Source organism: Dermochelys coriacea, chromosome 17 (assembly GCF_009764565.3).
Source record: "Dermochelys coriacea isolate rDerCor1 chromosome 17, rDerCor1.pri.v4, whole genome shotgun sequence".
NCBI lineage: Eukaryota > Metazoa > Chordata > Testudines > Dermochelyidae > Dermochelys > Dermochelys coriacea.
In genome coordinates, this window is record NC_050084.1 from 5,869,443 (window position 1) to 5,888,340 (window position 18,898).

Here is an 18,898-nt window from a genome sequence, read left to right on the forward strand (position 1 = left end):
GGTTGGCCCAAGGCCTAGGACTGCAAGTCTGTTTTGAATCAGTTTTCCCACATGGCACTGTGCTTCACTGTTAATGTGCCACTAAGCCAATCTTGTCTCTCTCTCTCTTTTTTTTTTTTTTTTTTTTTGTTTGTTTGCTCTGGAAAAAAGAGGTCAAGAGATGATTGAACTTGTTTTTTTTGACAACAGGTGAGGAAGAGGACAGCAGTGTGGAATGCTAACCTTGTTACAGAATATATATGTTAAAAGTCACATACGATTTGGAAACAACTTCTAAATAGTCCTTTTTAAAATACTTTCACTGACAGCATTCTTTGTAAAAGAGATTGTTGTCTCATTAGCAAACAAAACAATATAGCTAGCCCAAGGTAAATGTTTATACACACAAGTACTACTGTAGCACAGAAAGCTGTTGTCTAAGTCGACTTTAGAACCACAAAAGAACCAGATTGCTTAGAAATAACTATGATAGCTTTAAATGATTCAGTGTTTCAAAGGTTTGCCAATTTGTTTTGAGAAAAATATGTAAATTGTTTTGGGAAAAAGTACAGGTTTTGCATAAATGGCTACTTTTAACAGTGGAAGCAACATATTAACAGTGTTGTTCTGGAGTCTTTAGCATGCAAAACATTTCATTTTTCATTACTGTTGTCGCCATTCATATTTTCCATTATTTAAGGGGCTTATTGAAAAATTGATGGTTTGTTGGTACCAGAGAGACATCCTGTAGATTGCAGTGTTGATTTATGGCACATGGAACACAGTTCAGTGCTTCAGTTTCCTGCTGGTGAGCGGCACTTTGTCATTGTCCCTAAAGAAAAATCATGCCGGTGAAATCCCTTGTGTTTCCCCCAAGTTGAGTGATGCATACTCTTTCTTCAAAAATGATGATGAATTATTCACCTTTTATTGTGCTAGTGTGTGCACATAGTGATCCTAACCTTGATCATAGTACAGAGCTTTTCACCATATACAGGGTTTAGTTAAATTATATAGTTGTGTTGCAATTTTTTTTGAACACACTATATGTGCCAAGCCTGTGTGGGCCAGCCCAGATTTTACCCCAAGTTTCCTAGAGTTTGCAGATGTGTCTCATGTAGGTCTTGGTCATAATGTTGTATGGGGAGAATATCTGGTAGTGTTTTCTTGCAGAAAATTGTTTCCTGAGAAATATAGATACAGTATTTCAAAACTGTATTTCAAACCTGTAATTGAAACACATACCTCTTACTTGGCAAAACTAAAACTACCATTGATTTTAATTGCAGCTTTGCTGGAGTCAATAAGGAGTGCTGGATAGGCATCACTTTAGTTAAAATGAACTTTTAAATTGATCTCTCCAATGGTGATTGCCTCATTCCATGGCTTAGGCAAGTGGATATATTAATCTCTTCGTGAACTGGTATTATAGAACTTAAAGTGGAATAGAGTTTTGGGATCTGGACTGATAAAAACACAGCAAACAGATCAATAAAAAAGAAGAGCTGTCAGACAAACACAGAAATGTGAATGTGTAATTTCCCATCTGACAGAAAAAGGCAATGTACAAAATGTAGTTAAATATAACCTAGTATGAAATTTAAAGCAAAGCTATTAAAAATATTCCACCTCTAGTACAGTCTGATTTTTGTTGTTTTTGTTAAATAACTAATGTGTTTTAAAAAGCATTAAAGTGCTTATCACATGTTCTACGCAAAAGCAAGCAACTTTTAATGTTCTGAATGTTAGTAAAAAAGCAACAAAATTATCACAAAGTTAAGTTTTAATAATTTTGGTGTTTTTTTTACTATATCATAAAAATAATTAGATTTCTGTTCCCGAATTACTTCAAAAAATCTATATCAGTAGCAGTCATCTTGTTCCTTGTGATTTTTTTATGATGTTTATAATGAGTTCTTGTAATTGAAATGTTGGAATGATCTTAATTATTGTAGTATGAACTAGAACATAATAAGATCTTATTAGATTTATGCTTGAAATTAGTATCCCCAAATATTTTTATTTTTATGTGGTTATCTGGAAGAGTTTTATGTGCAACTCAGCCAAATGTGAATAGAGCACTAATTTGAAAGGTGAAAAACAACAGTGTGGAATTAAACTTTTTTTTTTTTTTTTTAAAGTGGACTGTGGTCTAGTTTTGTTCCCTTCTCACCAATAAGATTTCCCAGCAGCTGGAATTGCCCTTGCATGCGTTTTCCTTGGTCTGTTGCTTGTGGTTGATTTCATGAACCTGTAGAATTTATGGCCATCTTCACAATTTATAAATTATCAAAGGGCTTGAAGAGCACAAATTCAAGTTGACAGCCTCTCTTGTCTCTTCATGAATTTCGTAATCATTGATGAAATACTTGAGCACCGTGTACTTGTTCAGAGAGATGCAGCTGGGCACAGTTTCTGTACATCTGCAGTTCTTTAAAATGTTTCTGGTACTGTGAGGTTAAAAGACTCTTCCAAAATTGGAGAGGGGGGCAGGGAGTGGGAGAAATAAGTTTATAATAGTCTTGAGACAGTTTGTAACTTCCCAAGTATGGAACCAAAGTTATATACTTAAACTTTCAGTAAGTTAAAAGTTCACTGTGATCCTCTTCATGTGTCAGAGCCTTGAGGCATTCCTTTTTTCCCTTTGTTTGATACCCCTGATCTCCAGGTCCTTTTGTCACAGCTGAATGCAGACTGGATTTAGGACTCCTTTTGGAAACAATCAGTGTAATCAGTTATAGGGAGTGAAATAAATTAATCTTTGTCCCACACTTCCCCGGAAACCCTTGCCCTTGCTGTCCATAACTAAAAATAGAACCCAGAACTGCAGCATGGCAGTGTAGAGTATTATCACTTGGCTACTATTTTTTTAACTAAAAGATTTTTCAGATGTATTTAAAATTTATAATTACATGATAAATATACATTTAAGGCCCTGTAATTAAAGGGAAATATTTCAAAATATGGAATTTTAGCTGTTTTGAAAAGTTATTCCAAAACTCCTCCCGACCCCCTCCCTTTTATATAACCTGTAAATGAAATTATATTGATTAACTGATTCTGAAGAAGTTATAGAATACAATATTATAAGAATGTTGTGCATTTTTGTGTCTCTCTTATATGTTGACGGATGGACTGGTATGAGCCCCTTTTTGAGCAAGTGGTTGTCCTTGCTGTCCCAAATACACTGTATCCATTTGAGTTTCACCAAAATTGGGGTTTTTTTGAAGCTTGGCTGCCAAGCCTCTGGGTTGGGTGCATCTGTATTTTCCGTTTCTGAAGTTTTATGCTGACTCTGTGTAGAACTTCTGTTTGACCCTTCAAACACGTTTCCAGCCCACTGGAGAGACACTTTGATTTTGAAGCAATGCTTATTCAAAAAGAAAATTCTGGTAGCAAACACATGAAGAGCTCTGCATGGGAAAAGGCTTTTAGATCAATGTTAGTCCCTTGAGGATCTCTGACTTTTTGCACTAACAATGGTGCCGATACTGTGATTTTTATTAAGGAAAGCCTAATGGCTGTTTCTCCAAGTAACAATTAAATTGATTCAGAGATGCTAGACTCGTAAGTTTGATAAAATGTACTTTGTAGCTTTTCAAAAACCCCCCTGTACAAATAAGGTGAAGAAAATGTGGAAGTTCCAAAGGGTAGGTCTTTTATGTATAATTGCAAGCTTTCAATGGGGTACAGGATATTTGTCTAAAATTAGTGGTTACATAGGCAGTGGGAGAATAGGTTCATGGGCAGTCATTGGGTAATTAAAGAAAGCACCTCAAGATCCACTTGTTTTAGAAGATTATGATATAGTATCTAAATAACATGATGACAAGCCCATTACAAATGAGAAGCATGCACTACTTCATTGCTGTAGTTTGCAGTGTAATAAAAGCCAATGGTTATTTAACTGCTGATTAGTTCCAAAGCTATTATCTGAATCTTTCCTGCACCATCAGATGTCTCTTGGGAATGAACAAGGTTCCATCATCCTTTCCTATCCTGGGGTGCTCTTTGCGTATTCTCTATGTTGTTAAATTCCACAAATGTTCCCCCTCTAAATGCTGCTTGATGCCCATTTAAAACCAGCATTAAAATATTAAGTGCATATTTGATGTAAGGGATTTCTGAGTAACAGGCCCTCAGAGTGGGGCATATAAAGGAGAACAATTAACTGATAGTTTTGTGTTCTCCTTTAGACTCCCCACCTCATTCCCAAGGACCTATTCCTCATAAACCAATCAACCAGGGGATAGTGCAAAGAAAGTGACTGTTTTCCCATAGTCTTCTGCGGCAGTATGATTACTGCAGTTTAACTTGTCAATTTCCCTTTGCTTAAGATTTTGGAAATTATACTCATGTAGCGTTAGCAAATCTTTGGCTTTGTTGCATGGAATAGGAACCCCCTTGCCTGCCCCTGAGATTGGAAAAACAAAAAAAGGAAGGGAACATATCTATGAAGTAGGATATGAAGACCACAGCTGGAGGCAGTGGAGAGAAATGGTAAAAGATGCAGAGGAAACCTCGTCTCTCATATTTCACAAGATATTGGAAAGCTTCAGTGACTGTCTAAAAAACAAGAAACAGCAGAATTGGGAAACAAGCCTAGATACTAAAAACACAGCTCCTGCGGAAGAACTTGCAACTGTTTTAAAATTACAAGGGGAAAAAATATCAAATAAACATCCATCAGTTTCTGGGAAGATAGCAGATTCTACTTGCCTAAAAAGATTTTCTGCTTTCTTGGAGGAAAACCTAATTTTATTTATAGAACCATTAAAGAGTCCATATTTAAAGGGTTTAATAAAACATATATAGACTGCCTTGCCTGCAAAAACTATTATTCCCCTGGGTAGAGAAAGTGACTGACAGTGGGCATTAATGGCCTCCTCATGTGGTTTCTGGCATTATACCCCACTCTTATTTGTGTTTTTCCAACCCAGAGTGCTATTGTTTTTCATTATAACCCTGCACTTGAGTTCACAGTTCCTATGAAGCATGGATGTGTGTGATATTTTATTTATTTTTATTTATAGGTATCTCTATAGCACTCATTATTGTGTCTGTGTGTATAGTGTGAGTGCGTATCATGTTTATAAAAGAATTTGCATACCTTTTCTGTATACGAGAAAGATCCTATATATGGCAAACACCATTAAAATGGAATAAATACATTTTATATGAAATTGTTTTATCTTTGCCAAATATTAATTATATTCATAATCTGCATTTTTACATACAGAAGGTAGACTTGCGGCTGTCGTGGCAGATATTAACTGTCAGTTAAAAGACAATCCTGAAGTCATCAAGGGCCAGCAGGGACTTTGAGTATATTCCTCAAAGGGGAGAGGTAGACAATGCTGCTTCCATAAAAGTGGAAAGAACTTTGGCTTTGCAGATATTTTCTGATGGATCTGGATGAAAAATGTTCTAATACAGTCTTTGCTGATAGTGAGTGGAAGTTATTTCTTTTTAAAATGAGAAGAATACAGTAGGATTGACTGGGTGAATTTCAGATTTTTAAAAAATCTGTGGAGATTTATACAGTGTCTACAGTTTATATATAGATAAAATCTTTGAAAGTGGGACCTATTTATTGTTGATAGAGTGTGAAATTTTGAAGTAACCCAGTGAGAGGTTGATTACCCTGCTGCATATTAATTCTCCTTATTATCATGTGGTTTTTGCATTAACAAGAAGTTGAATCATTCTGTTTGTAAACTTTCTGATCCAAAGTTTCTAGTTGTTAATTTGTGAACTGGAATCAGTGTTTTACATACTATAAAAGCAAAATCTTCCTGCTTATTACAGGATAATGGATAAAATGTACCCATTTTGTTCTTTAGACATGTATACTGTCATGCAGTCTGTAATGGCTCATGAGTGAGAGTGCCAGCCTCAGGGCAGACTGTCTAAAAGCAGGGAAGATACCCCAAACTTGTTGTATGTTCTGTAATTAGAGTTCACCAACCCAGTAACAAATGTGAGTGCCCAAAGTACTAAAATAGTCTTATAATGGAGTCACAGACAGTCCCCTTAGACACTCCAGTCTATCTTGCTGCCCTGGCAAGCTGAATTATGTGATAAATGGTCATTTACACCATAATTCACAAAATATTCAAGTTGCTCCCAGTTCCAAGAGGCCAGTCACTTATCCCAGGTCAGGTTGTATCTTACATCTCATATCAAAGACAAAGCCTATAGCCAATCCTGTAATAAACTATTTAAAAGTTTTTAACTGGGAAATAGAAATGAGTTATTACAGGTTAAGGCAAGCAGGCATATATACACAAATGGGTTTGTCTGTGATCCAAAAGGTGACATAGTTGTAATAATCTTTCAGTTCAAAGTGTCTTTGGAGGTTAACCCATTCCAAGCAGCATGGGGATCTCTTTGTTTATGTTTAGGAATCTTTGACCCTCGGAATCCAGACAGCATAAAAGAGATTCAGTTTCTCCTTGTCAGAGATTTTTATGCCCTCCACTCTGGAGTTCAAACCTGATGGGATGAATTCATGTGTAGGTCTCTCCTTCCTGGGGGGAGTTAGGGATTGGTCAAGTTTCCAGAGGGAGCAGTTTGCACAACCTGAGGCAAAGGACTGAAACAGCGTACGGTGAGTGGAGTTGAAGAGGGTGGCAGAGGACTGACAAAAAGTCAGGGTTTGACTATGAAAAGCATAATCCTTATTACAGAGTTGAACTGTGAACTTAAAAATCTTTGAATATATGAAATCAGGTGGTTGTACTGCAGAATTGTTGAGAAAAATACTAGTGATCATTCAGCAGTAAGAGAAATTAACTTAAAATAAGAAGAAAAGGAGGACTTGTAGCACCTTAGAGACTAACAAATTTATTTGAGCATAAGCTTTTGTGATGTATTCCGATGAAGTGAGCTGTAGCTCACGGAAGCTTATACTCAAATAAATTTGTTAGTCTCTAAGGTGCCACAAGTCCTCCTTTTCTTTTTGCGGATACAGACTAACACGGCTGCTACTCTGAAACCTAACTTAAAATAGTTATTTCTGTCCATTGAACCAGATCTACATAACCTCCATTAATATCAAATGTGTGTTGCCATTCTGGTGTCTTGAGAGGTGTGTTATGCATCATCAGGCAAAACGATCAGGTGAAGGAATGGATCTCTGGGTGTCTTGCTCTGTAGGTTGATAAAATTCAAACAGGGGATTGGTGAGAGAAGGGGAAGTGACGATAACTAATGGCATAATTGCCCCCAGCCAATCAATCTCCAAGAGCCTGTGTTCATTCCATACTTTTTTTGGTTTTAGATTTAATATACATTTTCATTAAGTATAGAGAGCATGTAAAGCAAGCAAACTACTTGCTTACAAAGGGGCTAACCTGTGCTAATTTGGGATATCAAATGCAGAGACTACAATCTGTTAGGTACAGCTGTTGTTAAATGGTATGTCCATACTTTTTATTTCTAACTTTTTGTCAAGTTTATTTGAGATAATTTAAAAGTATTGTAAACTAGAGCTCTTAGGATCCAGAAGATGTCAGATGAAAACAGCATCTTTGGTTTCAACCCCAGCCGTGGGTCTCTCCTGTCTTTGTTCTTTCTAGCTGGCAATCTGAGAAGCAAGTAATTTCCTACTTTCTTTTCTTTCAACAATCCCTTGCTTTGACGGAGTACAACATGGTGCTCAGTAGTGGCCACTCTGACATTTAAGGTGTGTTGCTTTGATGGACTCTGATGTTTTCCTGGGGTACCCAGGGTTGTAAGGCACCTCACTACCACCTGCCCTGTTCCACTGGACATGCGCAGCATTCACTGATCTGTTACTCCCAAAAGAATTGTACACACCAGCTTATCAGTTTCATTTTAGGACACAGCTCTACTTAGCAAACAGCACTTAGATTTACTTGTAGAGAAATCAAGTATACGTGTAACAAAGACCAGAGATTAAAAAGATAGCAAGTGGATTAATGGAAGCAAAAGGTTACATGTAAAATAAAATCATAACATACATTCTGGAGCCTAAACATAATTGACAAGATGCCCTCTTATCTAATAAAGTACTTTTATTCAAAGTCCTCACAGCATTTTCCAGCCAGGATGACTGAGACCCTCCTTTTATGAGACCAAGCCCATAGGCAGCTTGTCTCCCCAGGTGAAGGATACCACGGCATCTTTCTGTACCCCTCAGTATATTAGACAAATCGTTTGTTCTTTACCCGTAAACAGGGTTTCCTCCCCTGCTCTTTGTCTCTTCCTGCTCATTTCTTCTCTTGAAGTCACAGATTCCCAAAGTCCAGCCCCGTTTTCAGCTACAAAACTGGTAGCCATCATGCCTTACATAGCATCATATCATGATGTGGCTTAATGGCTTTACGGGTTGGGATACAGTGTAAAGTGAGGAAATGAAGGCATGAAGAATCAGGGGCCTGTCAAAGATGTGGGGGAGGGAGCTGTGGAAATTAGGGCTGTCAATTAATCGCAGTTAACTCACTTGATGAACTCAAAAAAAAATTAAACACAATCAGTTTTAATTGCACTGTTAAAACAATAGAATACCAATTGAAATTTATTAAATATTTTGGATTTTTTTTTACATTTTCATATATATTGTATTGTGTGTGGTAATTGAAATCAAAGTGAATATTATTTTTATTACAAATAATAAACAAAATTAACAGTATTTTCAATTCACTTCATACAAGTAATGTAGTGCAATCTCTTGGTTGTGAAAGTGCAATTTACAAATGTAAATTTTTTTTGTTACATAACTGCACTCAAAAACAAAACAATGTAAAACATCAGAGCCTACAAGTCCACTCAGTCCTACTTCTTCAGCAAATTGTTAAGACAAACAAGTTTGTTTACATTTACAGGAGATAATGTTGCCCTCTTTTTATTTACAGTGTCACCAGAAAGTGAGAACAGGCATTTGCATGGCTCTTTTGTAGCCAGAGTTGCAAGATATTTACATGCCATATATGCTAAATATTCACAGGGTCCTTCACGCTTTGGCCACCATTCCAAAGGACATACTTCTGTGCTGATGATGCATTATTTTTTTAATTAAATTTGTGACTGAACTCCTTGGGGGGAGAATTGTATATCCCCTGCTCTGTTTTACCCATATTCATAGAGGTCCTGCTGAGGTCCCTTCCAACCCTGATATTCTATGATTTAAGAATCTGAAGTGCCTTCCAAAATCTGAGAGGGACAAGGTATGGAGCATGCTTTCAGAAGTCTTTTAAAAGAGCAACATTCTGATGCGGAAACTATAGAACCCAAACCACCAAAAAGAAAATCAACCTTCTGCTGGGGGCAACTGACTCAGATAATGAAAATGAACATGCGTCGGTCTGCACCGCTTTGAATTGTTATCAATCAGAAGCCATCATCAGCATGGTCGCATGTCCTCTGGAATGATGGTTGAAGTGTGAAGGGACATATGAATTTTTGGTGCATCTGGCATGTAAATATCTTGTGACACTGGCTACAGTGTTGCCATGAGAACGCCTGTTCTCACTTTCAGGTGACATAAACAAGAAGCGGGCAGCATTATCTCCTGCAAATGTAGAAACAAACTTGTTTGTTTTCGTGATTGGCTGAACAAGAAGTAGGACTAAGTGAACTTGCAGGCTCTAAAGTTTTCGTTTTATTTTTGAATGCAGGTTTTTTTGTACATAATTCTACGTTTGTAAGTTCAACTTTCATGATAGAGATTGCATTGCAGTACTTGTATTAAGTGAATTGAAAAATACTATTTTTAATTTTTTTACATTAAAAATACTTGTAATCAAAAATAAATATAAAGCATATATGAGCACTGTACATTTTGTATTGTAATTAAAATCAATATCCTTGAAAATGTAGAAAACATCCAAAAATATTTAAATAAATGGTATTCTATTGTTTAACAGTGCGATTAATCGCAATTGATTTTTTTAGGACTATATGAAAAAATGTGATTGTAAGCTTTTTTGTGCATTTCATATGCCTTCACTAAATAAAATTTACTCATACTGAATTGCCTTCACTGTGTTTATTACTTTAAGAATCCATCGGTACAACACCTGTCACAAGATATTTCATTTCTTTTTTGAGAATTGCAAGGCATAAGTATATAAAGTTGCAGCAGTGGAGAGCATAAATATTTGGATTTTGAAGTGCAATTGCTTACATTCAAATTGCACAAATTTCCAGAGTGTCAAGTTATGACTAATATTGACAAATACTGAACAGTATGCATTTTATAAAGTTGTGATTGGTATTTTTATTGTGCATTTTATTGGGGACATGTTTAGTATGTTTTAGAGCCTTTTGAAAAATTAAGTGACTGAATATTCACTATAAGAAAAGGAGTACTTGTGGCAACTTAGAGACTAACAAATTTATTTGAGCATAAGCTTTCGTGAGCTACAGCTCACTTCATCGGAGGGAGTGGATGGGTCATTACACAAAGTAAAACTATTTTCCCATGTTATTCCCCCCTTCCCACCCCCCCACTGTTCCTCAGACGTTCTTGTCAACTGCTGGAAATGGCCCACCTTGATTATCACTACAAAAGGTTTTCTCCCCCTGCTCTCCTGCTGGTAATAGTTCATCTTAAGTTATCACTCTCCTTACAGTGTGTATGGTAACACCCATTGTTTCTTGTTCTCTGTGTATATAAATCTCCCCGCTGTATTTTCCACTGAATGCATCCAGTGAAGTAAGCTGTAGCTCACGAAAGCTTATGCTCAAATAAATTTTAGTCTCTAAGGTGCCACAAGTACTCCTTTTCTTTTTGCAAATACAGACTAACACGGCTGCTACTCTGAAACCTGAATATTCACTATGGTACTCTTACATATTTTTTTTGTATGTTTGTTTGTTTAGTTGCTGGATAAATTAAAAGATCGCTGGATGCACACTGGTTTATGGAGAAACTTGGAGCTGGTTAAGACAGTCATTGCAGAGCCTAAAGGAGGAGACAAGGCTGACTTTGATGCACTGCTCCAATTATACTATGATGCAATAAAATATAAAGGAGGAAAAGGTAATTGGACAGTGAGGATGTCTGAATGAATTTTTAGCTCACGTTAAGTAGTTAACGTAGACTTTTCAGGTAGAAAGTGTGGCTGATATTTTAAAAGTCAGACTAAAATGATGATGTACAATTTATTTTACTATATGATATGATATTTTTGGATTTTAGGGGAGTTGTGCCTGATGGTTTGTATGTAATGTATTCATATATTACACACAAAAAACTTTGTTAAAATAACATTAAGTATGCAAAGTCAAACACTATGAATTTAGGAAATGCCAGTATTAACCTTTATGCCCCCTTGTGCATACAATGATACAATCTTTAATTACATTATCACATACTCCTGTTCACAGGAGCCCTGCTCTTTGAGTGATTGTGCACATGTACGTTCTACCATAGATGTGCGTGCACCAAATGCACTCAAGTCAGAGACTTTTGCCAGCCTTCACCTTGGGTATCTCCAGGCCTGGCTTTGCTCAGTATACCATCCAAGCAGATGCTCTCTGGACATGCTGATTTGCGTACCTGCAAGAGTGCTTCAGTCCATGAGTTGATGGATAGATCCCCAGAATGTCTGCAAAGGTGTTCCTTTCTTACCACCAGAGATAACAATTACTCTTGTAACAGATATGTCCTCCAGGAGCTAGGATACCAGTCTGGGGCAACTTCAGGCTAAGGCACTTGTCACATCACAGGAGACTTCTCTCCACATAAATGTATTCGGGCTGTGAAAGTTTTATTATCACCATAAGTAATCAGGTGGTTCAAGTTCCTATCAACAACACCACTTCTATGTTTTCTCTCAACAAGAAGGAAGGTGCAGGGTTGATTTAGCTTTTCCAAAAGATGATCCATTTGTGGAACTGCTGCATAAAGAACACTTTCTTACCAACAGAAGTTGGTCCAATAAAAGATATTACCTCAGCGACCTTGTCTAATTTTTGCTAAAGGCATTTCACCTCTCAGGGATGAGGATTCCGTTCCAAATTCTCTCAGCAGACACTTCAGAGACCATCGTGAGTGGTCAGTAAAGGAGGAGATTTTGCAAGAGATTTTTCTCTCAGTAGGGATACCAAGTAATAGATCTCTTTGCAACCTTTCTGAACCACAAATGCAGGAAATTCTTCTCCAGGGCAGATCACAGCCTGGGTTCCATGACGCATGCTTTTCTTCTTCTCTAGTCATCTGCTGTATCCATTCCCTCCAGATCCTCCAATTCCAAGGCTAATCAGGAAATGAGGAAGAGACCTCGTAGCATCTGGTTGGCCAAGGCAGTACAGGTACATGGACCTACATCAGCTCTCAATTCAACTGCCCATAGCTCTAGCTATAGTTGAGGATCCCTTCTTGCAGAACCAGGGCAAAGCACTGCACCCTAGCCTACAATCTCTCCACTTTATGGCTTGGATGATTTCTGGTACAGCAATGTAGAGAAAGTCTGCTCTCAGGATGTCCATTCCATTTTGATAAACAGCAGAAAGGAATCCACTAGAGCCCCTTATGCAACAAAATGGAAGAGATTTTCAGTCTGCACCAAATCTCATCAGCTGTCACCAATTTGCACAGAGATCAGACATGTATCAGACTACCTGCTGCATCTGAAATCTTCTGCCTCTCAGTTCAGTGAGATTCCATACATTATACCCACCAATGGAAGGATTTTCCCCCATCTTTTCACAACCTTTGGTAACCAAGTTTTTTAAATGACTTATTCATGTTTACCCTATTGTCTCTGAACCAGTACCTTCAGGGGACATGAATTCGGTATTGTCACTCCTAATGGGTTTTTCCTTTCAACTATTGGAAACAGCTTCCTTACCATTGCTGTCAACGAAAGTAGTATTTTTGCTCTCAATTACTTCTGCGAGGAGGATGTCTGAGCTTCAAACTCTTTTAGCTGACCCTCCTTACATGATATTTCACAAGGACAAGGTCTCTTCTAGGTCACTCCCTAAGTTTGTGCTTAAGGTTGTCTCGGCATTCCACCTAAACCAGATTATACATTTCCAAATATTCTTTCCAAAGCCCCACTCTAACAAGGCTGAGGAAAAGCTCCATATTCTAGGCGTTTGAAGTGCTCTGTCCTTCTACCTGGACTGCACAATCAGATTATCTCCAGGATTTTTTGTAGCCTATGATGAAAGGGAAACCTGTTACAGCCCAGCACATATCACATTGGATTTCTGACTGTATCGAGTTCTGCTGTGATCGAGTAAAGGTCTCCTCCTCCTCCTCCATTCTACTACGGCTCATTCCGCTTCATCAGCCTTTTGAAGTAACATACCTATAGTATGCATTTATAAAGCTGCAATATTGTTGTCAAACCAGACACAATTTATCAAGCTGATGCAAACTTCATCAGGTTGGTGCTGCAGTCTTCTTTTCAAGTAAACTAGAGTCCCACCACCTGCAAGGAAACTGCTGTTAAGTCACCTGCTACGGAATGTATATGTGCACAATTGCTCAAAAGAAAATAAAAAAGATTACCTGTACAGTAACTTGTTTTTCAAGATGTGTTGTGCACATATGTGTTCCACAACCCTCCCACTTTCCCCACTACTTTGGATATTCATTAGAAGGAATGGAGAAGGAGGCAGCACCCACACCCCTTTATACCTTTGGCTGTGTGCATGAGGATAGCAGGGATGTATGCCCCGGCTGCTGGTACTTCTGGCAAAAGTCTGACTCTAGTACATTGAGTGCACATACACCTACTATGGAATGTATATGCACACAGCACATCTCAAAGAATAATGGATTAATGTTGTTACTACAGAAAATTCTTTCCTGGGTATCTGGCTGGTGAATCTTGCCCATATGCTCAGGGTTTAGCTGATCGCCATATTTGGGATCGGGAAGGAATTTTCCTCCAGGGCAGATTGGAGAGGCCCTGGAGGTTTTTCGCCTTCCTCTATAGCATGGGGCATGGGTGACTTGAGGGAGACTTCTCTGCTCCTTGAAGTCTTTAAACCATGATTTAAGGACTTCAATAGCTCAGACATAGGTGAGGTTTTTTGTAGGAGTGGGTGGGTGAGATCTGTGGCCTGCGCTGTGCAGGAGGTCGGACTAGATGATCAGAATGGTCCCTTCTGACCTTAGTATCTATGAATAATGTACTGGTAAGTAACCATTTCTACCTCCTCTTCTACCTGCTGACTCCTTGCCTAGCCAGTCCCAGTCTCTCCCTGTGGGCTGCCATGACGTATCCTAGTCTCAACTACCAGGCTTCTAGTCTCAGTCTATCTCCAAGGCTCCTAATTTGATCTCAGTTTTCCTCTTCCTGGGATCCACCCCAAACTCCTTGTCCTATCTCCCCAGGCTCTTTCCCAGTCCTAAGCATCCCCACTGGCTCCTCATCCACTCTGTTTCCAATTTCCCCTCTGCACTCCTGCTTCCAGGCTCCCTGTCCCAATCTACTCCCTCCACTGCCACCTCCTCCTTCCAGGTCTGGGTCCGTCCCCTTTGCATTCAAGTAACTTCCTCTTCCCCACTGAGAAGATTCTGCTGTCATTCCTGAAGAGTTCAACCCCTGAAGTGACGGCAAGATTCTCCTAATTTAACTGCAACAGTGGTCTCTCAGATAACTGGATCCTTAATTATTCTTACAGTAGACTTTCTGTCCAGTATAGACTCCAGATGTGTACAGCAAATGTAATATTTACCCTGTTAATTTCTGAGCAAAACCATCATTTTGCAAAGCACAGAAACATATTTACAGTGCATTGTCTTACAAACTTAACGTGACACATTTTATTAAAAAAATACGCTACATATCAGTTCAGTCAATACACATAATAGTAAGAAAGAGGAACAAGAGAATATCATTATTGAAATGATAAATTTAAAGCACTATTGCTATAGGTAGGTACAGTTTTTCCCCTATGATGCACTTCTATATTATATAGTGCCTCTTGGAAACATAATATGAAAATGGCAAATTCAGCTCATCAATATTATTTGTCTAAATTATATTAGCTACCATAATGCTTCTGTAAAAAAAGCATGTATTTTTATTCCAGCTTACTTTTTTCAAACTGATACACACTGCATTATGCTGTTTTAACTTCAGTTTTATCAAAGAATACCGTAAAACTGCCTTCTGATAATTGATGATTTATTCCCAGAATGATTGTTAATTCTTCTTTGCTTTGTTCAAGATGGAGCACTTCTGATAGCAGTATGCAGAGGTAAAGTTAGTGAAGGCTTGGATTTCTCTGATGACAATGCCCGTGCTGTTATAACTATTGGTATTCCATTTCCAAATGTGAAAGACCTTCAGGTAGGATATCAACACTTAACTAAAAGATTTGTAACTTAAATTTGTCTAAAATACTTTATCATGTACGGAAACCATATTACCAAATTTTGTTCAGGACTCTCCCCTGACCTCATTTTGAATTCTTCAGCATGCTTTCTACATGGTAAAATTGAGAGGTTATGTGGCTTCTATTTTTAGATTTTAACACTTGTTAATACTACATACTACAATAAATTAATTTTAAGCCATTGTTTAAACACAGCTAGTCACAGTGTTTTTACATTCAAAGTGCCCACTGGCTCCATTTTTACCAGCTATGGTACAGTTTCCCCTCCTTATTTCAAAGGCTATGCCTGTTGCACAGATAAAGACTCCTTGATTTATCTGATATAGCAGGATATGTGGTAGCTCAGATCCAATATAATTGATGGGGAAAAGATTATTTTTTAATCTATTTGAGGTTGTTTCCTAAGAAAATAAATAACAGATACAAATTAAAGTAAGAATGTTAAGATGGGTAAAATAGGTTGAGAGGTAAATATATAAATATAACATAGAGATGAAAGATTTTCATACATTCTTTCATTGTTGGTTGCTGCATGTCTCCTCTTCAATCCCCATTGCCTCCTTCAACATTGCTATGTGTGTGTAGCACTCTTCATTTAGCCTGGGAGTAGAATAGTAAATCTTTTTTCCAAAGCTAATGTTGATATTTAGCTTGCTTCTTTAAGGTGTGAAATTATTATATGAAATGATCTCTTCCTGGAAATTGAGAACATTGCTTTTTTTTTGATGATTCAGCTTCAGCTGATTTGAGGCATAGATCTTAAAGTGGCTTCTGAATGTAGTCGTAGGCCTAAATTAACTAAATTTCTGGGTCAGTTTGTATCTTTGAATTGACCAAAGTGTCAACCCCTTACATTGCTGAGAAGTTATTCATGTGAGTATACTCACTGATTTTGGTGGGACTGCTTGTGTCAGTAACTGCTCATCAGTGGGAGTAAAGGGTTCATGTTTAGGTCCATTATGTTTTGTAAAGGGATTAAAAATAATAAAGTATGAAAGAAAGATGTAATGAGTAATCTGAGAAAGACTGACTTGCAATGTATGTACCCAAATAAAAAGAGTACCCATTAGACATGTAACTAATACAGACTTTTTTTTCGTCCTTTGCAACCCTGATTGTTGTTTCAGTCCTTCCTGGATTGGGGGGTAGTCAGTGGGAAGATTAAGTATTCATGAAGAAGAGGAACCTGACGCACTGGGGAAACTCTGGTATACAGACAGGAGTTGTGAAAGCTTTGCCACATAATTGTCTTAGTCCTCATTTGCAATGTTTGTGGTGTTATAAGAAAAGGAGTACTTGTGGCACCTTAGAGACTAACAAATTTATTAGAGCATAAGCTTTCGTGAGCTACAGCTCATGAGCTGTAGCTCACGAAAGCTTATGCTCTAATAAATTTTAGTCTCTAAGATGCCACAAGTACTCCTTTTCTTTTTGCGAATACAGACTAACACGGCTGCTACTCTGAAACCTGTGGTGTTATAGTTTTGGTCCTCTGTTAATCAAATTCAATGAGAGATTTGGTTCTGAGGGCTTGTCTATACTTCCGGCTAAATTGGCACTGCTGCCATCGATGCAGTGGTGTCGATTTAGTGGGTCTGGTGAAGACAAGCTAAGTTGATAGCAGAGTACTCTCCCATCGAGGTCTGTACTCCACCTCCCTGAGAGGCAGAAGATAAGTCAGCGGGAGAGCATCTCTCGTCGACATAGCGTGGTGTAGACACCACTGTAAGTCAACCTAAGTTGCATCAACTTCAGTTACGTAACTGAAGTAGTGTAACTTAAAAGTCAATTTACAGCTTAAGTATAGACCAGCCCTGAGTGCTTGGTAAGTCGTTTCCCTCCACTAACTGGTGGCATATTTCATGACTCTCAGCCTCTCCCCTGAGAGAAGCAGAAATGAGGAAACTCAATTAATAGACTAATTGAAAACCTGAATAAACACATCTTACAGCATGACTATACCTCTTGTCAACTTGCTTTATCCATGAATAACATAAAACTTTGACACATCCTCCAGTAAAAAATGACATGAGTTGCCTCATGAGCAAGATAAATCAGATAATTGCATTACTAAATTATACGAATAGATTTGTATAATCTAACTGAGGAATAAAGAAAATACAGATCAGAGTTCCCATAAGTAAAAGTTCCCCAAAGTGTCTGAAGCCATTTATTTCACTGTTCAGTTAAGCAAGTGCTACCAATCTTAATATTGAAAATCTAAGCACAATATTTCAGTGAACAGATTATGTGACTGCTGGTTTTTTTTCATATGACCCTTTTGTAACTGAAGAAATCAGTGTTTTCCTTACATGCAATATGATATCTTGCTGTTGACATTTGTTAGCTTTAATTATTTAGGGGTATTTACCACTTTTCAACTCACAACATTGGAAGTATTTTTCTTTTACTGCTATAATTGCTTTATGGGTGCCTGATTTACACCCAAAGATGTATTGCTACACAGAGTAGAATTTGCTCTTGGTTTACTAGTAACAAACAGACCAATGGAAGAAGTGTTCAGTGTGATGAAAAGTGTTTGAAGTGAAGAGAGAAGTCAAGAGTGTAGGCAACAGCAAAGCTGTTCTTGTGCTCAAAGTGAATGTCAATGACACAAGTTCACTGTTTCATGATAAACTCCTTTAGCACAGTAACTTACTAGAAAATACCCACCAGTTCCAAGAAATATGCATGTTTTGCTGTTGATTTCGAAGGTGGCAGTAGCAACACCTGGCCACATTTAAAATTGTACTTTTGTCTTCAATATGACTGTTTCACAACCCTAAAAATATTGCCACCAAAGTGTCTGTTTTTATTTTGTAAATATTGCACCATAATAAGTTAACACTGTTTGGAAGTGGATGCAAATCCTCTAAAATGAGGCAATTGTTTAAATACAAAATCAGTGTCATCCTCCAAGTACATTTTTCAATGAGCATCCTCTTCCATAAAATCAAGACTAAGAGATACAGCAATATAGTGGAAAAGATTAGCATTTGTGTGTCTGGTTAATCTCTAGGCACATATGGATACTAAGTAATGAGCGAAGAAGAAAGTCTTTGTAAAAAATAAAATGTTGTGGTTCCTACAATATATAAAGCCAGAGGGTCATCCTTATCAGTATAATCCAAAATAAATAGGGATTTTCCCCCTTTCGGGATCTGAGTATACAAAGAGTATTAACGTTAAAATATATCCATGTTTGCATTAAATGTTTTATACACAACTGATTTGAGTTCTTTGAGTTACTAATTAGAGTTAACTATCTCTACTAAGTGTAGAATTCCAGAGTTTCCACCCTTATGATAAAGGGAGGCTGGTTGATCTAGTCAGGAATGTAGAGGTTGCAGTACCAAATAAACATAAGAACCCATATTATTCAAATTTATTTGTAACACTATTTATTAGTGTTCTCTATGTGCCAGCTAAACAGTCATCCAGCTGTTGGTTCCTTTTCTTTCCCAGTGATAATAGCCACCACCATTACTACTACATAACTTTGAAAGGTGCTTTATAAAATAAACTCATAATGCTGTACAGAGCTAACAACCAAAATGAAATATCACATAATAAACAAATAGTAGAGCTGCCA

At 37.5% G+C, this 18,898-nt stretch overlaps 1 protein-coding gene across 7 annotated transcripts in view; it reads left to right on the plus strand.

Moving 5' to 3' along the window:
* The window catches only part of BRIP1 (BRCA1 interacting helicase 1), a 125,425-nt gene that overhangs the window by 75,813 nt on the left and 30,714 nt on the right, over window positions 1–18,898 (plus strand). For all 7 annotated transcript variants that reach the window (XM_043499402.1, XM_043499409.1, XM_043499404.1 and 4 more), the window contains 2 exons: window positions 10,828–10,987; window positions 15,139–15,260. In XM_043499402.1, the coding sequence (XP_043355337.1) occupies window positions 10,828–10,987; window positions 15,139–15,260 (282 nt within the window). The remainder of the gene's footprint in view (window positions 1–10,827; window positions 10,988–15,138; window positions 15,261–18,898) is intronic.